The sequence below is a fragment of the Camelus ferus genome, chromosome 1 (genome assembly GCF_009834535.1).
Source record: "Camelus ferus isolate YT-003-E chromosome 1, BCGSAC_Cfer_1.0, whole genome shotgun sequence".
Taxonomy (NCBI): Eukaryota; Metazoa; Chordata; class Mammalia; order Artiodactyla; family Camelidae; genus Camelus; species Camelus ferus.
The window spans coordinates 96,441,381-96,464,296 of record NC_045696.1 but is presented as its reverse complement, the minus strand read 5'-3'; the positions used below and the strand labels follow the sequence as shown (position 1 = coordinate 96,464,296).

The window sequence follows — 22,916 nt, the reverse complement described above, 5'->3', positions numbered from 1 at the left end:
CTCAGTGCAGGCGGATAGGGAGCGTCCTCTTCACAAATACAGACAAGGTCATTTGTACCCCGCCATGTCATGTGCAGATCATTTGACTACTGAGGTTTAACTCGCACTGTATTTCCTTTATCTTCTCATAATAAGAGAAATGCACATGAAATCTATGAGATAGCATTTTCCACAAATCCTATTTACAAAGATCAAAACATGTAAAGATACCCTGCGTTAGCTAAGGTGTTGGGAAGTGGGGACCCTTGTGGACTTTTCTTGGGAGTGTGAATTGGTGCAGCTTCCTTCGGAGAAGTTGGGCACTGCCTAGGAAGTATTAAAAAGCACGTATCCTTTAGCTCAGCAATTTTACTTCCAGAAGTTTATCCTGTGGATATTTGTGCACATGAATCCAATGAAATATTACTAGGATATTCATGGCAGCATTTTTTTTTTTTTTTGGCAAAAAAAAAAAAAAAGGTAGGAAATAACTCCCATGTCTATCAGTCTGGCATCTGCACAAGTCAATGATTTCAAACAATGAAGCGACTCTTTAAGAACAGGTATGGAATTATCAAAATGTGATGTTAGATGAAAAAACACACAACAAACAAAGAAAAAAGTGCATCATTCTATCATTTGGGAAAAAGCCAAAGGAGAATGTATGTAATAACAAGTAGTTTTTAAATACTTTATTTATCTGATTCAATTCTCTCAACAATGCCATGAGATAGGTACTATTATTAGATCTATTTACCAGAGGAAAAAGCAGGCTCAGAGGTGATGTAACGTGCCCAAAATTTGTATTTAGTAAGTGGCAGAGATTTGAACTCGGGTCCTCATTCTTATACACCAAGCAGCCTCGGGGGTGGGCATGCTCGTCTAGGCAGACACCATTTCTAGAAGATTACACATGAAACCGGTAACATCACTTCCAGGGGAGGGAGACAGGGATACCTCATTAAGTACCTTTTAGTGTGGTCGGAAAAAAAATTTTTTACTACCCCACAAACATTATCTAGTTAATGAATACATAAATGCTTTTAAAAAATAATTGAAAGGATAAATGAAGACATAAAAATTCCTTTGACTGTTCTAGATTAAAAGAGATTTAGGAGACATACTAACAAATGCAATGTATGGATATTATTTGTGATTTGAACAAAACTTTATAAAAAAAATGTTTTTGAGATAGCCAAGGAAAATTGAACATGGACTGAGTTTTAGATGCTATTACATAACTATTATTGATTTTGTTGGCTATGTTAATGGTATTGTGGTTGTGTTTTGAAAAGCCCTTATTGATTAGAAATTGGATGGATGGGTGGTTGGATGGATAAATAGACAGATCAAGATAAATTAAGATAAAATGGGAAGACGTCTCAACTTTGTTTGGAAGAGGCAAACTGGGTGTTGAAGTTCGCAGGTGCTGAGCCTCTGTTGTCAGTGATTGCACTGGTCCTCACTGCCCTGTGTTCTCGGGGTGCAGAGCGAACCAATTAGTCTATGATCGTCCACCCTCCCGAGCTTCCAACTGCTGAGGCAAGTTCAATCAATGCAACTTGCTATTCTTGCACTTGGTTAGCTATTGACTTGGTTTTGACTAACTGTTATCAAAAACCCTGCTTCCTTCCATCTCCCCACCTGAGGAAGAGGCGGCCACCTCTTTGTCTCTGAGAGGACAGCTAGGTGAAGCCTGTCTGAAAATTGACAGTTGTTACCTACCTAAAACGAAGGCAGAAGTTGCACTGATTTGCCTCCTGGAAAGAAAAGCCAGAAGCTAAAATAAATTGTCATGTGGAGCATATTAATTCTTCTGAAGTCTCTTAAAATTCCCACTTTTGCAAGAAAGTCACCCAGTAGGATACTAATCCCTACATGTTATATTTTATGAGGTTTCTTTGATGAAAATTCTCCAAATCTGTAATGACCAATCAGAGCTCTGATAATAACCCTTCATTTTCCAACCAACACTGATACGAGTTTTCCTTCACGGAAGATGAGAGCAGACCCTTCGAGTAAATACTGGAAGGTGTCACTTTAATGATATTGGAGATCTGCTTGGTCTTTCCCTTCTTTGAGGTGTAGGATTACAACACAGAAAAAGGATTTGAACATTTTGATCTGCAGAGGGGCTGTCAAGAATTCAGCAAGTCACTTCAGGCCTCCAGGAATTACTTGATTAGCTGTTGCCAAGTGAAAGGGAGTTATTTATGAAACCGAAGGCACAGAGAAGTTAAGTAATTTGCCTGAAGTCTCACAGTGGCATCGCTGCCTTTGCTTTTACTCCCCCCCCCTTTTTAAATTAACACTGTAACTATTTCTCTTTTTTTGGTGTACTGTTCTGTGCGTTTTGACAAATGCTTATGATCACGTAACCACTGCCACAATCAAGATATAGAACTGTTCCACAGCTCCTAAAACTTCCTTTTTCCCCTTTGGAGACAACCTGTCCTCCACTCCCAGCTCCTGTATGTGTGACTTTATAAAAAACTGCCAAGGGTTTTCCGCAGTGGCTGTACCATTTCACCTTCCCACCAGCAATGTATGAGAGTCTCAGTTGTTCTGTATTCTTGCTGGTACTTGGCAATCTTTAAAAATTGTAGTCATTTCATAGATGTGTAGTTTATTTTGTAGTTTTAATTTGCATTTGCCAAGTGACTAATGATGTTGAGCATCCTTTTGTGAGTTTATTCTCCTTCCATACATCTTTTTTGGTAAAGTGTCTGCTCATATCTTTTGTGCATTTTTTTATTGAATTGTTCATTACTACTATTATTGAGTTTTGAGAATTCTTTATGCATGCTGGATATGAGCCCTTTATCAGATAAGTAATTCACAAATATTTTCTCCGAGTTTGTGGCTTGTCTTTTCATTCTCTTATCAGTGCCTTTTGAAGAACTGTCCTTATGTTTATGAATTCCAATTTATCAAATTTTTTACTTTTATGTATCATGTTTTGAATGTCAAATCTAAGAAATCTTTCCCTAATGCAAGGTCACAAATAATTTCGCCTATGTTTTTCTTCCAGAATTTTTTTAGTTTTAGGTTTACATTGAAGTCTATGGTCCATTTTGAGTTATTTCTTACATATGGCCAGGGTTAAATTCTTTTAGCACATGACTATCCAATTGTTTCTGTACTTAAAAAGCTGACCATGGACTTAATATATGACCCAGCAATCCCATTCCTAGATATTTGCCTAATAGAATTAAAAACATACGTCCATACAAAAATCTGTATGCGTATGTTTACAGTGGCTTTACTTGTATTTGCTAAAAACTGGAAGCACCTTAAATATCCATCAACTGGTAAATGGACAAACCATCCATAAAATAAAATACAACTCTGCAATACAAAGGAACAGACTGTTGGTGCACACAATAGCATGGATGGATCTGAAATGCATTTTGCTGACTGAAAGTAACTGAATTCAAAAGGCTGCATATTGTATGATTCTGTATGTGTGACATTCTGGAAAAAGCACAGTGATAAGGACAGAAAACAGATCAGTGGTGGCCCAGGGTTGGGGGTGGGGGAGGACACTGACCACAGAGGGGCACAAGGGAGATTTTGGGGGTGATGAAAGTGTTCTAATCTTGATTGTGGTGGTATTTACATGCCTCTAGGCAACAGTCAAAATTCATAGACCTGTCCACCTGAAAAGGGTGAGTTGTACTGCATGTAGTTATACCTCAATAAACCTCACTAAAAACAACCAGGAGTAGGAGGAACAAGAGCTGGAGTGAGCAGCGTCCTCCAGGTGTGAGCAGTAGTCAGGGACCAAGAGTCCAAGAGTCAGGCCCCCAGGTTCCAGCCCTCTGCAGGGCCTTGAGCAGGCTGATCTGTCCCTCTTTCTCTCTGTAAAGTGAGGGTATCCCGTGGGGCAGCCTGGGAAAGGATCAGGCATTTGAAATTAGGCAAAAGAAGCTAGTATTTTAGCTTCTTTTCTAATTCCGTGAAGTCCTTAAACCTTGATTTTCTTTTCTGAAAACTGAGACTGATCCTACTTCCCTCTCACGTCTGTGAGGGTCCAGTGGCATCAGCGTGTGGAGTACCCAGTGCGCGGTAGGTGTTCGGCACGGGTGTGCTGTGGTGCGCCCCTGTCTGACGCCAATCCCACCGCTGCTCACAGGCCACCCCCTCTCACCTCCTCAAGGACACTGCTGAGGGATTCTATCCTCTCTCTACCACATAATCAGTTCCCCTCTATTGGATCAGGCCCATCAGCACACAAACATGCTGTCATTTTCTCATCTTTAAAAAAATAATCTCACTTAAGTCCTCCTCCAGCTGTTAAACCCTTTCTCTCTTTCCCTTACAGCCAAGTCTCTCAGGGAGTTGTCTCTACTCTCAGCATCTCGGTCCTTTCTCCACTTTCTCTCTTGAACCCACTGCACTATTACTATGTTTCCCAGAGTGTCAAGCAGCTTCTGGGTGCCAAACCCAATGGTCAACCTTTATCCTCATCTTACCTGGTTTCTGGCTTCTAGACACTGCCCTCGCCTGGCTTGGCTGCCTCACTGGTTACCATCTTGATGCACTTTGTTGGTTGATCCTCACCTCTTCTCTTCTCCGTCTTCATGCGCTCCCACTAGTGCTTTATGCAGTATCATGGCTTTGACTAGAAGTACTCTCGAGCAGATGTTTCCAGCCTGGACTTCTCCCTGCATCCCACACTTGTGTGTCCTCCAATTACTTACTGAACGTCCTGACTGGGATATTGAGTAGGCATCTCAGTGTGTCCCTGACCAAACCCGCGGTCTTCTCTTCCACACCCTTGCTTTCTTTAGCCGCCTTCTTCTTGGTTGCAGGCAGTTCCATTCTTCCTTGGCCTCATCCTTGATTCTTCTCTTACTCTCACATTTCATGTTGAACCCATCAGGAAAAGCTCCTGGCACTACCTTCAGAGTCTAACCCCGTCTCCCCGTCTCTGCTGCTGCACCTGCTGCGCGTCACCACCGTCTCACTCAGATGACCGCGAGGGCTTCCTAACCAGTCTCCCTGCTTCCGCACCCCCATCCTGCAGTCTGTTTTCAATGCAACAGCTGGTGGGATCTTTTAAAAATGAATTGGTTTAGGGGGGGAGGATATAGCTCAAGTGGTAGAGCAGATGCTTAGCATGCACAAGGTCCTAGGTTCAATCCCCAGCACTCCCCCTAAACATCCATAAATTAATTACTTTCAAAAATAAAAATAAAAAACCCCAACTAGTTACATTAAAAAAAGGATTTGTTTTTATCAGTCCCCTGTTGAAACCCTTCTGGTGGATTCCAATCTCACCCAGAGTGTGCCGAGTCATTACAGTGGCCTACTAGGCTGTATGTGACTGGACTCCTCTGACTTCATCTCTTCCTGTTTCCTTGTGCAGTTTGGCACAGTGTGCTCCAGCCACTGGCTTCCTAACTGCACTTCAGATGTGCCAGGAACACTCCTACCTCAGGGCCTTTGCACTTACTGTTTCCTTTCCCTGTAAATTCCCCTAGAGATCCCCATGGCTTGCTCCTTCACTTCCATGTCTTTATTTAAATACCACTTTCTCAGGGAAGCCTTTATTACTTGGATTTGCAAACTTCTGCCCAATCACCCCTATTCAATTCCCCCACCCCTTTCCTTTCTCTTCTTTTTCTCCATAGCAATTATCATCATCTTATAAATTGTCCATTTTTACTTATCTGTTTGTTTGTTTTTTTCCCTCATAACATGAGGGCAGGTGCCTTGGTCTGTTTTATTCGCTGCTATTTTCCTAGTATCTAAGAATGCTGGCACAATGTAGAACAGTATTTCTCAAAAAAATTTTTTTTTCACTGTTGCACTTCATCCCAGGAGTCTTATTAGATATTCCTCCTAACCACCCTCCACCCATGGAATTTTGATACCACTGATATATTGTATATTGGTGTCTATATTGTATTTATATGTGTGCTTTGTATACATATACACTTTTCAAAGAGTAAGGGTTTTCTTGCCACCAAGAACCAATTTTCACCTCCTTAGGGGGTCACTGATGCTGTGAAGAATGCACGATGTAGCTGGTGGACATGGGTATGCTGGGTGGGTACATTTTACCTGGAGTAGGATGCAGGGATGGAGTCCTGTGTGGCTAGCAGATTTGGAGTTTCTTGGTGGAAGCCAGTGATGCATACTGAAGGGAGTTAGTGTTGTATAGGTGAGGAGGGAAGGAAGAAGGGGAGAGGACAGTCCAGTTAGCGACCCCAGGGCCCAAGGAGAGGAAGAAAGGGGGTTGGTAGTATTAGGTGTGATGGAGTTTCTGATTGAGAACCGAAATTTGTCCTTTGAGTCAGAAAGTCACTGTTGACCTTGATATAAGCTGTTTCTGGGGCTGGTGGTTATAGAAGCTGAAGGGAGGGAATTTGGGGCAATGGAGATAGAATAGTTGCCAAAGGGATGATAGGAGCCCATGTGGGTTTTTGGATTTTTTTTTTTTTAAGAAGTTGAAAGACCTGGTTGGCAACTGGAATGGAATTTCAAATCTCTTTATTAAAAGAAAAATTTTAATCCAGCATACTTCGGGGATTGTCAACATATGAGATGGAAACTGATGGCTGTTTAATAACAAGGTTTAAAGTTTAGGATTTGTGAAAGAATCCATCTCCAACTTGAACATGAAACAGCTCTTTTTTGTTAGCAGGGCAGGAGGGAGGGGGAGCAGGGACTTGCTTTCTCCATGTTTCTGTCAGTTTGTCCAAAGGTCCAACTGTTTATGGAGGGTCTTTCTTACAAATGAACAACATTATAACAGTGAAATGGGAATTAAGGTACAGATTTACCCACAATCCCACCAATATAAAAAGCAAGACTTCCCTTTTTTTGTTCCTTTCAAATTTTTGTCTATCTTAATATACATTTCACATATTACTATAATCGTTATGAATTTTTGAGGTCACATTCTGTTCTTTTTACTCAGAAGATAAGCATTTCCCGCGTCATACAGGTTGTCTTTATAAATGTCATTTAGAAAACTACATGGGTTTTCCATCAAACTGATGCACTGCTGTCCATTAGGTTTGCCTTCCATTATTTTAGTATTACAGCTAATGCTTCCACGAACAAATTTCAAGCCCGTACCTTTTTCTTTCTTATTATGGGGGTGTGTGATGAACAGGAATAACCTTTTTGGATGAATTCCCAGGAAAGGAATTACTTGGGCCAGAGCAGTGCGTTCTAAAAGAATACTCTCTAAATACGTAAAGATACAAGGTAACCTGGAGCTGGTGAGTTGTATTTTGTAACTTACGTATTAAACTCCTGGTTCAAAGCTCTATTTCCTTTCTGTGAAGTCCAGAAAGCAGAGACTTTTGACAAGACTTGGAGTCAGAAACAGAGCTAGAAGAGGCTAGTCATCAAGTTCACTCTCCCAATAGAGCAGAAGGCAGCCAAGTTACAGGAGGGAGAGGGGAAAAGAAAAGCCACATTGCATAACTCTCAGCGCGTGGAGAAAGGCTGTCATCCCCTCGTTACTACAATCTGCTGTTACGAAACAGAGCTGAGTAAGCTGTGAGTTAGTGACTTGAGTGGAAACGCAGGCACAGGGGTGCTCTCCGTAGGAAAATCCCCCTCCTGCCATCATTTGGTGGGAGGCTCCACTCCTTGGGGGATGTGTCTTGCCTCTGGACCCCACTCTCCCGAGCTTCTGATCTGTAGCGCCCCCCCCCCCCCGCTTTTCTGCAAAGCCTTTTCTAGTCTTTCCCTCTCTGTCCCTTGTCAGATATTCCAAACCTCCCCCACTCTGAAGCACCGTCACACCCCTGCTCCATTTCCCTTAGTCTCTTGTGCCTGGTTTACAAAAGACTTGAAAATATCTAGTGAACCGCTCTCTTCCACTTCACAGAGAAAACAGGCTTTCGGGGGGATTCCCGCAACTTTTCTGTCCCCTAGTGCCACCCTTCTTTTTGCTCCATGCCCAATCTTTCCTCCCTTCTTAGTGAAACAAAATTTTTTTCTCCTGTTCAAGACTTGGCTTCCTCCCTGTGCTCTGGGCCTTTCTCACCTTCACAGGGTCTTTTCTAAATCCATTAGTTACCTCCCTCTCCTTCCTGTCTTCAGCCTCCTCCTCCCTCCTGCTCTGTCCCCTCAGCATAGAATCATACTCAAGAACCACCCCCCCCCCCGTTGTAAACACCCCTAGCCTGGCCTTAGGACTCTTCTAGCTACTCCCCGACCTCAGTCTTTCCCTGGGTCCTCACCTCTCCATTCCCTCCTCAGCTCCTACAAGGACCTCCCTTCCCCACCATTCCCTCAAGACTGCTTTGGCAAAGGTCCCCTGTGCCCTTACGATGGAAGATTCAGAGGGCTACTTTCGTTGTCTCTCATTGGACAGCCCTGTGGTGGTCACGACTGTGGACTGGTACTTCCTTGTTGAAGGTTGCTCCCCCATGGTACCCCCCCCCCACGCTGGTTTCCTTCCAGCTCACTGGCCATCCCCTCTCATTCTCCTTTGGAAATCCCTCCTCCTCTACCCATAAATATTGGTGTTTTCTAGGCCACATCTTTGTTTACCTTCTCATTCAGTTCCCCTCTCTGGGAAACTTCATCTTCAGGTGTGGCTCCAACTACCACTTCTAATCTGCCGAATCTCACCTGTCCACCTCTACCCCAGGCCTCACTCATGACCTCCAAATCTGCAGAACTGATGGTGTCTCTAGTTGCTGGCCTGTAAGTGAACCTCATTAAACATGACCCAGAAGAATTTCATCTTCTCTCTAAACTTTCCCCCTCTGTATATCTTGGTAAATTATCACAACCATCCATCCAGCAGAAATCTGAGGTTCATCCTCTGTCCCCAGGTTCTGTTGATTGTTTCATCTGTTTATTTTGGAAATACCCCCCCCTCCCCACTTTCCAGCCCTCTGACAGTGCTTTGGTCTGGACCTCCAATACTGGAGTCAGAAGTCAGCCTTCTGACTATCCTCCCTGCCTCTCTATTAGTCTTCTTCTAATCCATCTCTGTGCTGACACATACATGCTTAACATCTTAAATGGTATCCCATTGCCTAAAGATAAAATTAGCTGCCTCCATACAGCAAACAAAGGTCCTCACATCCTGGTCCTGGCTTCCTCCTCCCTCTCACGCATCCTTTGCACTCTGGCCACCGTAGGCTCCTCGTACATTTGCTCATGTTGATCCTTTGCTCAGAATGGCTTCATCAATGCCATCTAGTGATTGCTAACTCTAATCCTTCCTTTCCTCTGATTTCCCTGTGCCTTGCCCTGACAGAGAGTAATTCTTCTTGGAGCTTTCTGAACAAAAATCAGTCATTGTGGTAGTCACTAGTGCTAACCCACCGTGCGTAGTTCTGGTTCTTCGCCATTCGGAGCTCACGATAGGATTGCACATTTTGGCCCCTTGGAAGGTATATGTGGCTATGTAACAACCTTGGCCAATAAAATATAAATGGAAGTGGCATGGGTCTGTTCCGGGTCAGAGAATTTAGTTGCCCGTGTGAGAGCCTCCACAGCTCTTTCACAGCTGGTGACAATCCAGATGGTGGCTATGTCCTGGGATGGACCTACAGCTAATCTCTGACGAACATGTACTGTGAGCAAGAAATCAATCTTTGCTGATTTAAACCTATGATGTTTGGACTTCTTATTAAAACGTAACCTTTCCCGTCTTGACTGGTGTGCCTGTACAGCTCTTACAAATGGCCAGCTATTTAAAAACACTTCTTCTAGATTATTAGTTGTTTGTGAACAAGTTCCCTCTCTCATTCCCACTGTGTCCTCAGAGTCTAGAAGAATGCTTGGGCACATAAGCAACCAATGATCTTTTTCTTGGTGAGGGGGTGTTGAGCTGCGGATGCATAAACTCTAACTTACAAAGAATTTGAGTCTTACATGTCAAGTCATACGGTTTTCAATAGATCATTGGAAGGTAATAAGAATAAGATTTAAAAAGTATTTGTTTTTACTAACTGCTAAGTAGGTTCCTTTATTACTTGCCATTAATCCATGTTTTATTTGATCTTTCTAAATGCATGGCATTCATTTCAGTTGCCTTAAAATTTATTTTATCTCTGTCTCCTGAGTTCTTCTGTTATATTTTATCCTGAAACTTTTTATCTATTACTGATTCTGGTCTAATTGTCATATCTTTTAATCCTACAATTCTTTGGGGGGGGGTAATTAGGCTTATTTATTTATTTTTGATGGAGGTACTGGGGAATGAACCCAGGACCTCATGCATGCTAGGCATGTGCTCTACCTCTCCCCCTTAATCCTACAATTCTTAAAACAAGAATCAGTAAATCCAGTCTAAACCTAGGCATTTAGGCATTAACCAAGAGTACTGGGTGGTTAGACTATCACACGCCACCAAAGCAAGAAAGGCAGGGAGCTGGTGGGAAGCGAGAATAGCCAGGCATTCACTGAAAGACAACACAGCAAGTTGGGGAAAGCGTAGCTTTTGGAATGAGGAAAGTTTGGGATTAATCTGGTTTTGCCATTTACTGCTCGTGTGGGCCTCTGATACCTTGGCTGCCTTATCTGTAAATGTGCGTGGTAATAGAAATAAGTCAGAACTTTTGAGAGACACTGTGAGATTCTTTATGTGGAAACTCTTTGTAAATTTTCATGTAATCACTTAAATATTTTTTTAACATGACGAGAACAGCAGAAAAATTATCTTTCCACCCAGAGTGGGAGACTTAAGAACTCAGGGTCGATGGCTGGGGGCGGGTGGGAGTTATTTGGCCCACAGGTGTTAGAGCACATATCTGCATGTTGGGACCTGAGATTCTCCCATAGGAGTCCTTAGATTCCATGGAATTCAGGTGAGCTTTCTATCTTGTAGCTCAGTTGTTTTTTTTCATGACCAAGTGGGTGACTATTGCTGTACATAATCCAGGAACTTTGGATTTGTAGTTAATGATTTACTTGCTACCTGTCACACACTTTCCTCAGTGTCCGATGTATTGTTCCCCTTCCTGTTTCTATTTCCTTTGTGCAATTTCTTGCACCTGCTCTGTATTGGCTTGTCTCAAATGATGTTTGGGCTGATGGCACACCTCCAAAGAGGACCCCTGAGAGTCTCCTTAGAAGAAGCAGAGCTCTTCCACAGGAGGTGGGCAGACAGAGGTGGAAATACTAGCTTTATTTCTGATAAAGTGTTGGAGTCTGTGGTTTAGATCATTCACCAAGGTCCACTGAATTCGTCAGCCTCACCCACTCAGTCACAGGCAGGGCTGGACAGCTGAGCACCTCCCTATCCAGGGCAGGGCTGGCCCCCTGACCAAGTGAGAAGGGAACTCCTGTAACTGGTGGGCAGGTTTAGAAAGAGAGGAAGCCTCTGGGGCTGGGAGCCAAGTTTGCTCACTTTCCTTCTTTTTTTTTTTTTTTTTTTTTTTAATGGCAGTACTGGGGATTGAACCCAGACACTCATGCATGTCAAGCACGTGCTCTACCACTGAGCTATTTCCATCTTCACTGCTCAGTTTCTTTCTGCAAACTCATCCATCAGATCTCTCATCCCATCTGAGGCCAGGTGGGTGTGGATGAAGTATGAGACCCTTCCAAGAAATACACAGCTAAAGGCATGAAAGCCAAACATTCCAGCTTGAGTTTGACCAGAAAACCTCCCAGCTGTGTGGAAACAATACTAAATACTACTTCTCCCTTCCCCTTTCCTTCTGATGACCTCTCCCACCCCTAACAAGGAGGGCATCTGACTCTTGGCCTCACCTGATTCCACCTGCCTTGGCTAGCATCCACCTCGGTAGTTCTCAACCCTGGCAGCACATAGAATCACTCGGGGAGTTTGAAAATCATGCCAGTGCTCAGGCCCCACCTCCAGAGGTCCTGACTCAGTTCGTCTGGGACGGAGCCTTGGCATCAAGAGTTTTCAAGGCTCCCCGGGTGATGCTAAAGCACAGCCAGGTTTCCAGACCGCTGATCTAATGGTTGAGGTCTCATCAACCCTATTTGTCTTCATCTGGCCAGATGCGAAATGCAGGTGACCCCATCTGTGAAGCTCTCAGAACGAAGTGGCCTCTGATGATGATGGCAGCCATGGGGCCGCCACTTCTTCCGAGATTAAAGCCGTGATGGTAGCTTCAGAGATCCTGTTTTTCTTCTCAACTTGTCCTTCACATAAAAGATACATTGAAAAAAAGTTGCATTTGGCCCAGTCGTGCTCAGCTATTCATTTTCTTTAAAGAGACTTAAGGGGGGAGATTTCTTTCTTCTTACAGAAATGCTCTTGATCTGACTTTCCCCTCTGCTCAGCCCATCTGCAGCCAGTCATGATGAAAATCCAGTAAAAGACATTCCCTGACATAAGCTCGATGCATTCATTGCCTTTAATATCACCCCTAATCTCACACCCAGGTATCGAGGCGGGCTTCTGATGGCTACGTGGTCAGGGAGAATGAAATCCATGACCCTGGCACTTAAAAGGAGGAGACTTGATGATATGATAGAACCGTTTAAAATACAATTTTCTCGGTATTGCGCCTGAATTTCTCTCAGTTGAGCTGTATCTACCTGACTCCAGCCTATCGCAGGCGGCCCCATCAGTGAGTCTTAATCACCCTCGGTGGCTGAGGGGCGGCAGCTGCTTTGGTGCATATGTGTCTCTGATAACAGAACCCATTTAACGGCTCCGAATCCACAGGGTATGATTATGTCGGGGTAATAACTCCGGAGAATGGCTTTGCCACAGTTACATCACGCAGAGAGGGAGCGAGATACGAATCCTGCATAAATTAGTCTGCCAGGTACAGTTAGCGATTAGTCAGCGCTAGCCTACCTGTAATAAAAGTGTGTCACACCGCAGCCAGTCTAGGGGTTTAGCTGCACGGCTCCGTGAAGGCAGATCTGCCATTGTTTAATTTAAATGAGTTTTGTGTTTTAAAAATGACGCCTTTAGCTCTATGAAATCCCTGGTATAGCTCAGAAATAAAAATAAGCTTTTATTTTTTCATGTTTTGAAAAAAAAGAGATTTTAATTTATGCTCTAATTCTATCCCATTGACTTAATAAAGCATCCGTTTTTGAAGTGAATCAAATGCTATGTACCTGCTTGCTTTTTTTTTTTTTTTTGTCCCTGTTTCTGTTTTGAAACTGTTCATGTCACCTCAGGAAGGAGCCTGCCATTCTGGTCCTTGCTGTGGTGAAATAATTGTTGTTGTCAAAGCAACTAACTTTGAAGATTATATGGTGAATGTTTTCACTGGCAGAGATTTTAAGTCAGCTAACCACGTGTGTAATCAGATAACTTTGTCTTCAACACAAAACTGTCAACATCAAGGTATTATAATTCTGTAACCCAAAGATTAGCCATAAGCATGTGACTTGCTCAGCCTAGATTATTAAGCAGACTTGGCTTAAGTATTTTACTTTCCAAAGGTCAAAGATTGGGGCTGAGATATCAGGGCCATTGAAATGTGAAATAAAAAGGCAATGAATGAGTTCAAGTCTTAAGGCCAAGTACCATCACACGGTTATATAAGAACTAGCTCTTGTGAGGTACCAACAGAATTTTTTCATCTTTGAGCTTTTTTTTTTTAAACTGAAGTATAGTTGACTTTCAATATTGTATTAGTTTCAGGTGTACAATATAGTAATGCAGTCTTTTTATAGATTATACTCCATACAAAGTTATTATGAAATACTATGTTCCCTGTGCTGTACATTACACACCTGTAAGTATTTTATAGCTGATAGTTTGTATCTCTTAATCCCTTTTACCTATTTTGCCTCCCGTTCCTCTCCCCTCTGGTAACCACTAGTTTGTTTTCTGTGTCTGTGAGTCTGTTTCTGTTTTGTTCTATTTGTTCATTTTGCATTTTAGATTCCACATATAGTTGAAAACATAGTATTTGTCTTTCTCTTTGTAACTTATTTCACTAAGTATAACACCCTCCAGGTCCATCCACGTTGTCACAAATGGCAAGATTTCTTTCTTTTTATGGCTGAGTAATATTCCATTGTGTGTGTGTGTGTATATATTACACATATATATTTTATATATATTACATTGTATGTGTGTGTGTATACACACACACACACACACACACACACACATCTCATCTTCTTTATCCAGTCATCTGTTGATGGACATTTAGGTTGTTTCTATATCTTGGCTATCATAAATAATGCTGCTATGAACAGTGGGGTGCATGTATCTTTTCAAATTAATGTTTTTGCTTTCTTTGGATAAATATCCAGGTATGGAATTGCTTGATCATGTGATAGTTCTGTTTTTAAATGTCTGAGGAACCTCCATATTGTTTTCCACAGTGGCTGCATGTATTTACATTCCTACCAACAGTGCTATAAGGTTCCCTTTTCTCCACATCCTCACCAATTCAGTACAGTATTTTAAATAGATGGTGAAACTGAGGTCTACTCTTATATTTTCTTCATCTCTTTGCATCCTTTTTGCATATTGTAAGGAGACAGAACGTGGCAGAGGAATGAGCAAATCCATCACAGGCGTCTGAATTTCAGTCCTAGGTCTGCTACCTCCTAGGTCTGTGACTCTTGGAGTTTCCAGTTTCCATGTTTATTCAATAGGAGTGGCCTCATAACGCCTCCCATATAAGGGTTGAAGATAATGTATACAGAGTGCCTGGCACCGAGGAAGCATCCAGTAAATGAGTGGTTTTTTTCTTCTGGATTGTCTGAAAGTCCCTGGGGAAGATGACTCACCCTCAGAGATTAAATGAGAAAGCAGAGCAGCAAATTGTGAGAACAATTTAAGAGTCATCCTCCAGCAGATAAAGTTCACACACCAGAGTTAAGTTCCAGAAGTTTCACTTAGGTAGGACCTGGCATGCAGAACTTCAGAGCAGCCTTGTCAGCCTCTCTTTTATCTCTCAGGTAAGCCCAGGTCAATAAATTTACTGGCTGTTTAGGGTGTAGGGTAATTTAAAGGGAAGGAGGTATGTTGGGGGTGGTGGGTGTGTGTACACATATATGCAAAATTATAGTCCTCAAACAAGACTAATATTGTGGATTTTTTTCTGGTAAGGGTGTTGCAGGTAGTTGTCAGGGAGGAGGACGAAATAAATGTCTTTGTCCTGCACTAACCAAGGAGAATCAGAAGTTCCTTTTCTCAAAAGCGTCTTTCCTACATTGCTCTCTAATTCGAGGATAATTTCTGCTGAAGTTCTGCCTTTGGGTAAAGAATACCCTTGGAGTGTTAAGTATGCTAGTCATTCCTCATTTCTTGCTATTACCAGTTTATGAAATCTGATTCAGCAAAGAGGAGTTTTTCAGTGAGGATGGAAGAGGAGTTTCTAGAGAAAAAAAAAAAAATGGAAGGAAATAGGGCAGCCTCTCCCTGTCTTTTGATCTCCTTTTTTTGCTTTCTCAATAATTCTCTTTTAATTATTTGTGTGTTTGTGGCTGTTCCTGCTCTTCAGAACCCACTGCCCCATCTCCCTAGAACTCCAAAACATCCCATCCCATTTTTCATTTTCTCCTTCTTTCACTTGCAATTTTCTACACAAAAAGTAAAAGGTTATGACAGGGAAAAAAGGAGTCTTCACTTTGATAATGAAATTCCTCTGGGTCCTAATAAATAGCAGGTATTTCAGAATACTTTACTTTAAAAATCATGAGCTTTGAGAACCAAAGAGCAAAGGCACACAGAACTCACCACTGCTAATAATGGTGGCTAAAATCCGTCAGTGGAGGCTTCAAGCGACTGAAACTAGAAGGGTCATGCAAATTTAAAGCTGAAAGAACCTTGTCAAGAACAGTCAGCTCCTCATTATATAGATCACAGAGTGTTTGAAATGGAAGAGATGTTAGAGATCACCTGTTTCACCTCCCATTTTATAGATGCAAGGGCTGAAAACCAATAAAGTGACATAATTTGTTGGAAGTCTAATCTCCAGTGAGTGGCAGAGCCCTGCTCCCACCCCAAATTGCTCCATCTCAATAGTGTCAGTTTACTAAACATTAGGTACCTCTGCACCAGGCACTGTGCCAGGTCCAGGTTTGAGGGAGGAACGGGATGAATGACCCACAGCCCCTGCTTTCTTCGGGCTCACAGTCTCCTCGCAGAGAAGCACACATTCTCAAATACTCACCATACAAGGTGATAAGGAGTAATAGTGTGAACATCACACTTTGGGAAGGACAGAGGAGGAAAACAGTTATTTGGCTGTGAGAAGTCAGTTTGCCCCTTCACACTGGTGCTTCCTAAACACTGCTGTCTTCCGTCCCACTAATCGCATTATTTTCGCAATGGGAGGAAAACATCTCTATTGGCTGGAGGTTTTTTTCTTTTCTTTTTTTTTTTTTTTTTTGGTATATATGTATTTTTATTGAAGTATAGTCAGTTTACAGTGTGTCAATTTCTGGTGTACAGCCTAATGCTTCAGTCATACATGAACATACATATATTCATTTTCATATTCTTTTTCACAAGTTACTACAAGATATTGAATATAGTTCCCTGTGCTATACAGTATGAACATTTTGTTTACCTATTTTATATATGTTAGTTTGGCTGGACTATTTTGATGTGTGAGAGTAGACAGTAGGGCCCTGAGCTAAAAGGATGGAGGGGCCATGCATGCTGAGTGAAATGGCACAAGTGACTTCCTTGCTCCTTCCCTCTTATCAGGTCATGACTTCCCCAAACTCATTAGGTGTCCCTCCCACCCCCCACCATGCCTGCTTCGACCCAGACGGCATGCTCAGGAAGGGGGGAGAGACAGGCAGTGTTACTAGAAGGACGTGCATCAAAGACCTTTGCAGCTCTGCCGTGTGTAGGCAGGGTGATGGGAGAGAGGCAGGGTGTACAGGATGGTGACCACAGGTCACCTGGAACAGGTGGGATCAGTGGGAGACAGGAAGAAACCACGGGATGGAGCGCCAGCTCTCAGCAAGGGTCACAGAGATCTTGAGTCACAACTATTGTACCCCAAATATGTTTGAGGAGCCACCTGCTTGTTCACAGAGGTAGTTTCAACCTTCCCCCTGCAATCCGGGTTGTATGCCTCATTTGGTCAAAAGAAACTCTGCTTTTCTAGTATACAAAGTAAGCTCAATCGCTGTTAAGCTTTTTACAAGTTTTCAATGATAAGGTCCAAATTAAAATGCTTTTTAAAGCATGACTAAGTTGCAAGCTGTGATCTGTGATTAAATTTTCTCTTTTACCTTTCAAACAAAAAATATTCCATATGTTTCCCCCAGCTTGTTGAACTGTCTTGGCAATGAAGAGCCCAGCATACCTAGGAATGATCTAGACCATATGACTCTCGGGGATCCTATTTTGATGATGCTTTGCAGAGTTTCAAACCGAAACAGAAACCCACCCACACACCCTGAGCTCAAAACCGGCATATTTTGTCTTGATGGCTACATTTAGAGTTTAAACATCATCATTAAAATTTTACAGGTGACGTAGCAGGAAGAATTAAGCCGACCAGTTGTGTTGCCTTGAAAGGAAAACAATCCTTCATTATAATGAATGAAATTGTGTGCTAAGTATGAATGCTAGTGACCTCTAGAAAATGAACCGCTGACCCGTAAACGGATGAGAATCAGCCCAAGTAAACGAGGCAGAAATTTTCCCAGCATAATTGTGCACACTGGCAGGGAAGAATTTTGTTATAATTAAAAGAGATAGATGGTCAATCGGGAACATTTAATAGGAACAACGGAACATCGCCTGACTCTTTCTTGTCCATTCTTCATCTTCACGTTATACTGTATATCTGGGTTTTAAAAGTGATACCTACATTGCACATAAAAATAACACACATAAACTGTACAGCAGAACCAGGAAAAATTCACTGAGAATATGGCACTGCCAATGGACAATTTATTCAAAGCAAATCTCCAACTAGATTTGTCTGTCTAATGTAAGATTTTCCTCACTAGGCTGGGGAAAATGATCAGAGTATCCAGGGGACAATTGCAGTTCTGTGGGATAGGCAAGGGGCTTGTTTAAACCCCACCAGCTCTATGAGTCTTCACTGAAAGCAAAGGGACACCTGATTAGAACAACTTCATAGACGGGACCAGTGTAGGACACCGTCATTGAAAACTCCCTTATTGAACCAAACACAGGGGAATGTGGCGTGTAAGGATTAAATGAGACGAAATGTGCATACTGCTTACTGTGTAATAAGTGTTTAGAAAACATATTATTGTTCTCAAACATGTCCTGTGGTATAAGTTTATCTTCATTTCACTGTACAAAATGCAAAGGCTCCAGAAAATTCCCTGTAGAGGAATTTTGCTTTTGTCTAAATTCTTTTGTGAGAAGCTTTACTCATACTTTAGCTGCCAATGACTCATGGTTAAATCATTTCACTCATCTTTTTCCCTTTTTTGTTTTTTAATACAGTTGCAAATCGTGTGACATTCTGCTTTGTTCTCTTTTCTCCCCCCTAAGGAAAGCTAAGCAACTCTAACAGCACCGTTACCTTAATGAACTAAAGCCATTCAGTGAAAAGGGTGGCTATTCACTTTGGCAAACCTAGTTGATAATTTCTTAAAAAGCTAAAGACTAATTCTTGGGGATTTTCTGGAGCCCTTTGCAAATTCCTATCACTTAATAACCTATATGAAAAAAAATAACCTATGTGAGTTAAAGGTTGGTGTCCAATGACTGCTAAGAAGTTATAAGGAATGTTGCAGAAATATAAATAGACCAGAATTGAAATTTAATTAGACACTGCATATGTTAATAATAAATTCAATTAATTTAGCTTTCTACCTATGCTAGGAGAAAAAAAAATATCCAGGCGAAATAATCATTCATTTTAAATACCTCAGTTGGTAACCCCCTTTCCTGAAGAGTGATTTATGCAGTAATTTACTGGCTGTGTCTTCATAAGATTGTTCCAAACCAGCCCGTTTGAAATAATAATAATTTCTGAATGTGTGCTGGGAGAGATACAACAAATGACTTCTTATTAATTTTCATTTAATGAGTTGCCTATTCACATGGTAATTTTTTTTTAAATTCTGAACTTCTTAAGATAAACAGGTTGTAAATATTGTGGGTAACACTTCCAGCTCACAAATATCGTGACAGGAAAATCAGTCTCGTATTCTCTACATGATTTGAAGGTCAATCAGTGGCCAATTTTCTATACTAAATAGGCATCTAATTCTTTCCCAGTTAGGACAGCATATCATTTTAAATTTCTGTAGTCAAGTGATCCAAATTGGTTAAGGTAAAAAAAGAATATTTATCAACAGCAAAGGGCCTAGCAGGGAAAATAGGGGTGTAGACAGGAAACAAAAGTTATGTGCAAGGGGAAGAAGCAGCCAGAGTTAGCGAAGCAGCCCGTGACACTGGTTCTTTATTAAAGAACGAAATAGAAATCATCTCTTACAGCTTTTCTATTTCCCCAAGTTCACCCCTTTTTAAAAAAAGATCCCATCATTTCTTACATAAATATTAATATTTAAGAAGAATTTTAATTGCTTATCTTTTCAAAAAGTTTAACTCTGTAGCAACACATTAACTATATGTTGTCAATAAAAATAGAAAGAATGGAATAATTAATAAAATTTCAAAAAAGACTAAAAACTAGGAAGAAGAAACTGCTAGGTATTTCAAATCGTTCACACCTGTTTGAAAAGTTCTGCAACAGACAGGGCAAGGCTCTTAAAAATAATTTCTTTCAACATTTGGAAGAGCATGCCTAAAGTATTAAATAATTCTAATGCAATTGTTACTTACATGAGATCCGAAAGGGCCTGGCTCCCAACCCACACTGCCTCACGCCCTCTCCACGGAAAAGCCCGTACTGCATCTCGCCCATGAACTTGTCCAGCTCCTGCCCTGAGGCATTGACCAGCAGAGCTCCAGTTTTGCAGAGGAAGGTGGCTTTAATCCACAAAGGTGTCCCCAGGGCTGTCACGACTCCGAGGGCACACACGAAGCTTAATGCCCCAGCCATGCAAAAAATGACCTTCTTCTGTTGGTTTGGCATGATGAGAAGTGGCTTTTGTGAGGATGAGGTTCAAAAACAAGACCTTTGTGACTGATGAGAAGTGCCTGCCCCTTTAACTGCATTTATTATGGAAGCTGAGCGGACAGATCCCAGCTAGAACAGGCGACTTAACCATGGACAGTGTTTCTCCACAGGCTCAATGTCAGAATGTCAGGATGAAGGTGGTGTCATCACGCTTGCTTGTTTTTCTCTCCTTTTCTGCTGCTGCTTCTCTCTAATTTGAAATCTTTGGACTTAGAACCTGTAAAATAAAACTCTTTCCAACTGCCTTCAAGTATCTCCTCTTGTGTCCCTTGGTAACAGAAGTCTAAGATAACAGATGGAGTTCTCCGTGTAACTTGATAAATCCCTCCCCTTCCTCTGCCTTTTGTCCAATTGGGTGAGTTGAAACTTTCAGAAACAGGCTTGGCTCCTATGGTAAATTTTTAGCAACTTGAGAAGTTCATTTATTGGTGTGGTTTTGTTTTTGGTGGGGAGAGAAGACGAGTTTTGGCAGAGGTAGGAAGGACATGTATATATTGGTAATTAACTGATTTTGAAAAATGTTCACTCTAGCAGCATGAAATATTGGGCTGGACTGGATCTGCATGGACACGAAGCTCCGTGGACCAACTGCTGGGGCTTCCCCTCCCTAACTTCTTTTCTCCCAGATCCGTGATTTAGAACCAGTGTATCAGTAGAGAGTATGATTTAAATTTTTCCTGGCACACACAACTATGGGAATACAGATGTAAATATCTAGATTTCTATATGCTTTCCTTTAAAACATTTGGTTGCTTTGGGACAATGGCAAGGGAATGTGGTTCTGGATTTGAGAAATACCAGAGTCTCTCAAGATGACAAAGGCATTCTCATGGGAATAACGGATCGTGGTCAGACAGAAGGCACTAAGAATTTGTCACTGAAAAGCAAGGGTCCCAGCAGAGGTAATGGGTCAGGGAGACAAGAGACAAAGGCATGAGCAAGATTAAGTAGCAAAGTGAATTGAGTCAAACTTTCAAGATTTGAAAACTAGAGTTGAGAATTCAGTGACAGCTTTCTAACTCTGCATTTCCAGTGAGCTTGCTCTTTCTGCAGACAGATATAGGACTCGTGTGTGTGTGTACACCGAGTGTCTATGCCGCATCCTTGTGCTAGGCCCTGACCTACAAAGTGAACTTTTAGTAAGAACTTAGTACATCTGGCACCTTGCTAAGTGTTTTACTTAAATTATTTAATTCTCACAGTTACCATATAAAGTGATGAAGAAGAAGAAGATGCTGCTGTCCTCATTTCATAGGTAAGGAAACTGAGGCTCAGAAAGAACAAACACTTGCCCAAGAGAGTAGTGGAACTAGATTCAGATCAGGTCTTCTAATTCTGAGGTTTATGTGCTTTTCTTAGCAGCCGTTGACTTTGAAGAGATGACAGGCTCTTCAGTGAGGGTTGGGTTGGGCTGAGAGTAACAAGGGCAGAATGGCCCATCATTAGTTATACATCTTGGGTGCTTAGAGAACTTTTCCAGTTGGTTGAAAGTATGTGTTTTTGCTAGCTTCTGTCCTCTTGATCCACCTCTAAGTGGGGCAGCTTGGAAGAAATTAATAAGTGAAGATTCTATACCGTTGTTGGCATGAATGAGTGTCTAGGTTAATAGTGCTTTGAGGAGAACCTTGAGGTATAGTCTTGGACTTCTTGGCACAGCTATCCTCTTTTGGTAGTTGCCAGAGGCTGTCTTGGTGAAGACAGACAACTAAGTATAGAACCAGTTCAAGCATGCCAATGTCCCTTCAGGGGAGGAGGCAGCAACATACGCCACGGCCACAGAAGGACAGGATATACACCGGATTCCAAAGAGGCATTCAAAAGTAGTTTCACAACGTAAGTCTGTTTCATGTAACCTGACACACGGAATATTCAGCTCATCACAGGTGGTTTGGCTTCCCAGTGAATTCTCCATGGGATTTAGGGTAATTTCCATTATTGTGCACTAGCAAAACAAAATGGTGCCAGTGCCCCCAGTAAGCAGTTATGTGGGGGTACATGTGTCACACCCAGTCCAGAAACTTTTAGGTGTCTAAGGAGAGTTAAGCTAATTAAATCAACATATTCTGTAATTGGAGGAGACAGAACATTTCAAAGCCTGGGAGCAGAAATTACCTACAACTTAACCAATACAATTAATACCTCTACAGAAAGGACATGGTAAGAGAGGGGTAGTTAGCATAGGACATTGGCTTAATGAACAAAACCCAGCCAAGTGTATCTAAAGTTGTCTAAGAAGAAAAGCCCTGACCCCTGACTACGTGTGTGAACTGCAGTTAGATCATGCCAGTTCTTAACTTTGCATCAGTTTATTGTGAAGTTTTCCAGTATGGAGATTTCTTTAAAAACTGAAAATATAGTTACCATATGATCCAGCAATCCCACTCCTGGGCAAATATCCAAAGGAAACTCTAATTCAAAAAGATACACTCATCCTAATGTTTATAGCAGCACTATTTTCAATAGCCAAGACATGGAAGCAACCTAAATGTCCATTGACAGATGGTTGGAAAAAGAAGTTGTGTGTATGTATATGTGTGTGTATATATGTATACACACACACACACACACAATGGAATATATATTACTCAGCCATAAAAAAGAATGAAACAATGCCATTTACAGCAACATGGATGGACCTGGAGATTTTCATACTAAGTGAAATAAGTCTGGCAGAGAAAGACAAATAGCATATGTTATCATTTATATGCAGAATCTGAAAAAATGACACAAATGAACTTATTTACAAAACAGAAACAGACTCACAGGCATAGAAAACAAACTTATTGTTACCTGGGGTGGGGAAAGGGCAGGAAGAGGGATAAATTAGGAGTTTCGGATTAGCAGATCCAAACTACTATATATAAAATAGGTAAACAACAAGGGTCCTTCTGTATAGCACAGGTAACTATATTCAATATCTTGTAATAACATATAATGCAAAAGAATATGAAAAAGTATATATGT

At 41.6% G+C, this 22,916-nt stretch overlaps 1 protein-coding gene across 3 annotated transcripts in view; it reads right to left on the bottom strand.

Annotated features, from left to right (window-relative positions):
* Window positions 1-20,183, bottom strand: part of CLRN1 (clarin 1) — a 36,393-nt gene extending 16,210 nt beyond the window's left edge. For all 3 annotated transcript variants that reach the window (XM_032486413.1, XM_006189099.2, XM_006189098.2), the window contains exon 1: window positions 19,655-20,183. In XM_032486413.1, the coding sequence (XP_032342304.1) occupies window positions 19,655-19,907 (253 nt within the window). In that variant the 5' untranslated portion in view covers window positions 19,908-20,183. The remainder of the gene's footprint in view (window positions 1-19,654) is intronic.
* Between the last annotated feature and the right edge of the window lie 2,733 nt (window positions 20,184-22,916).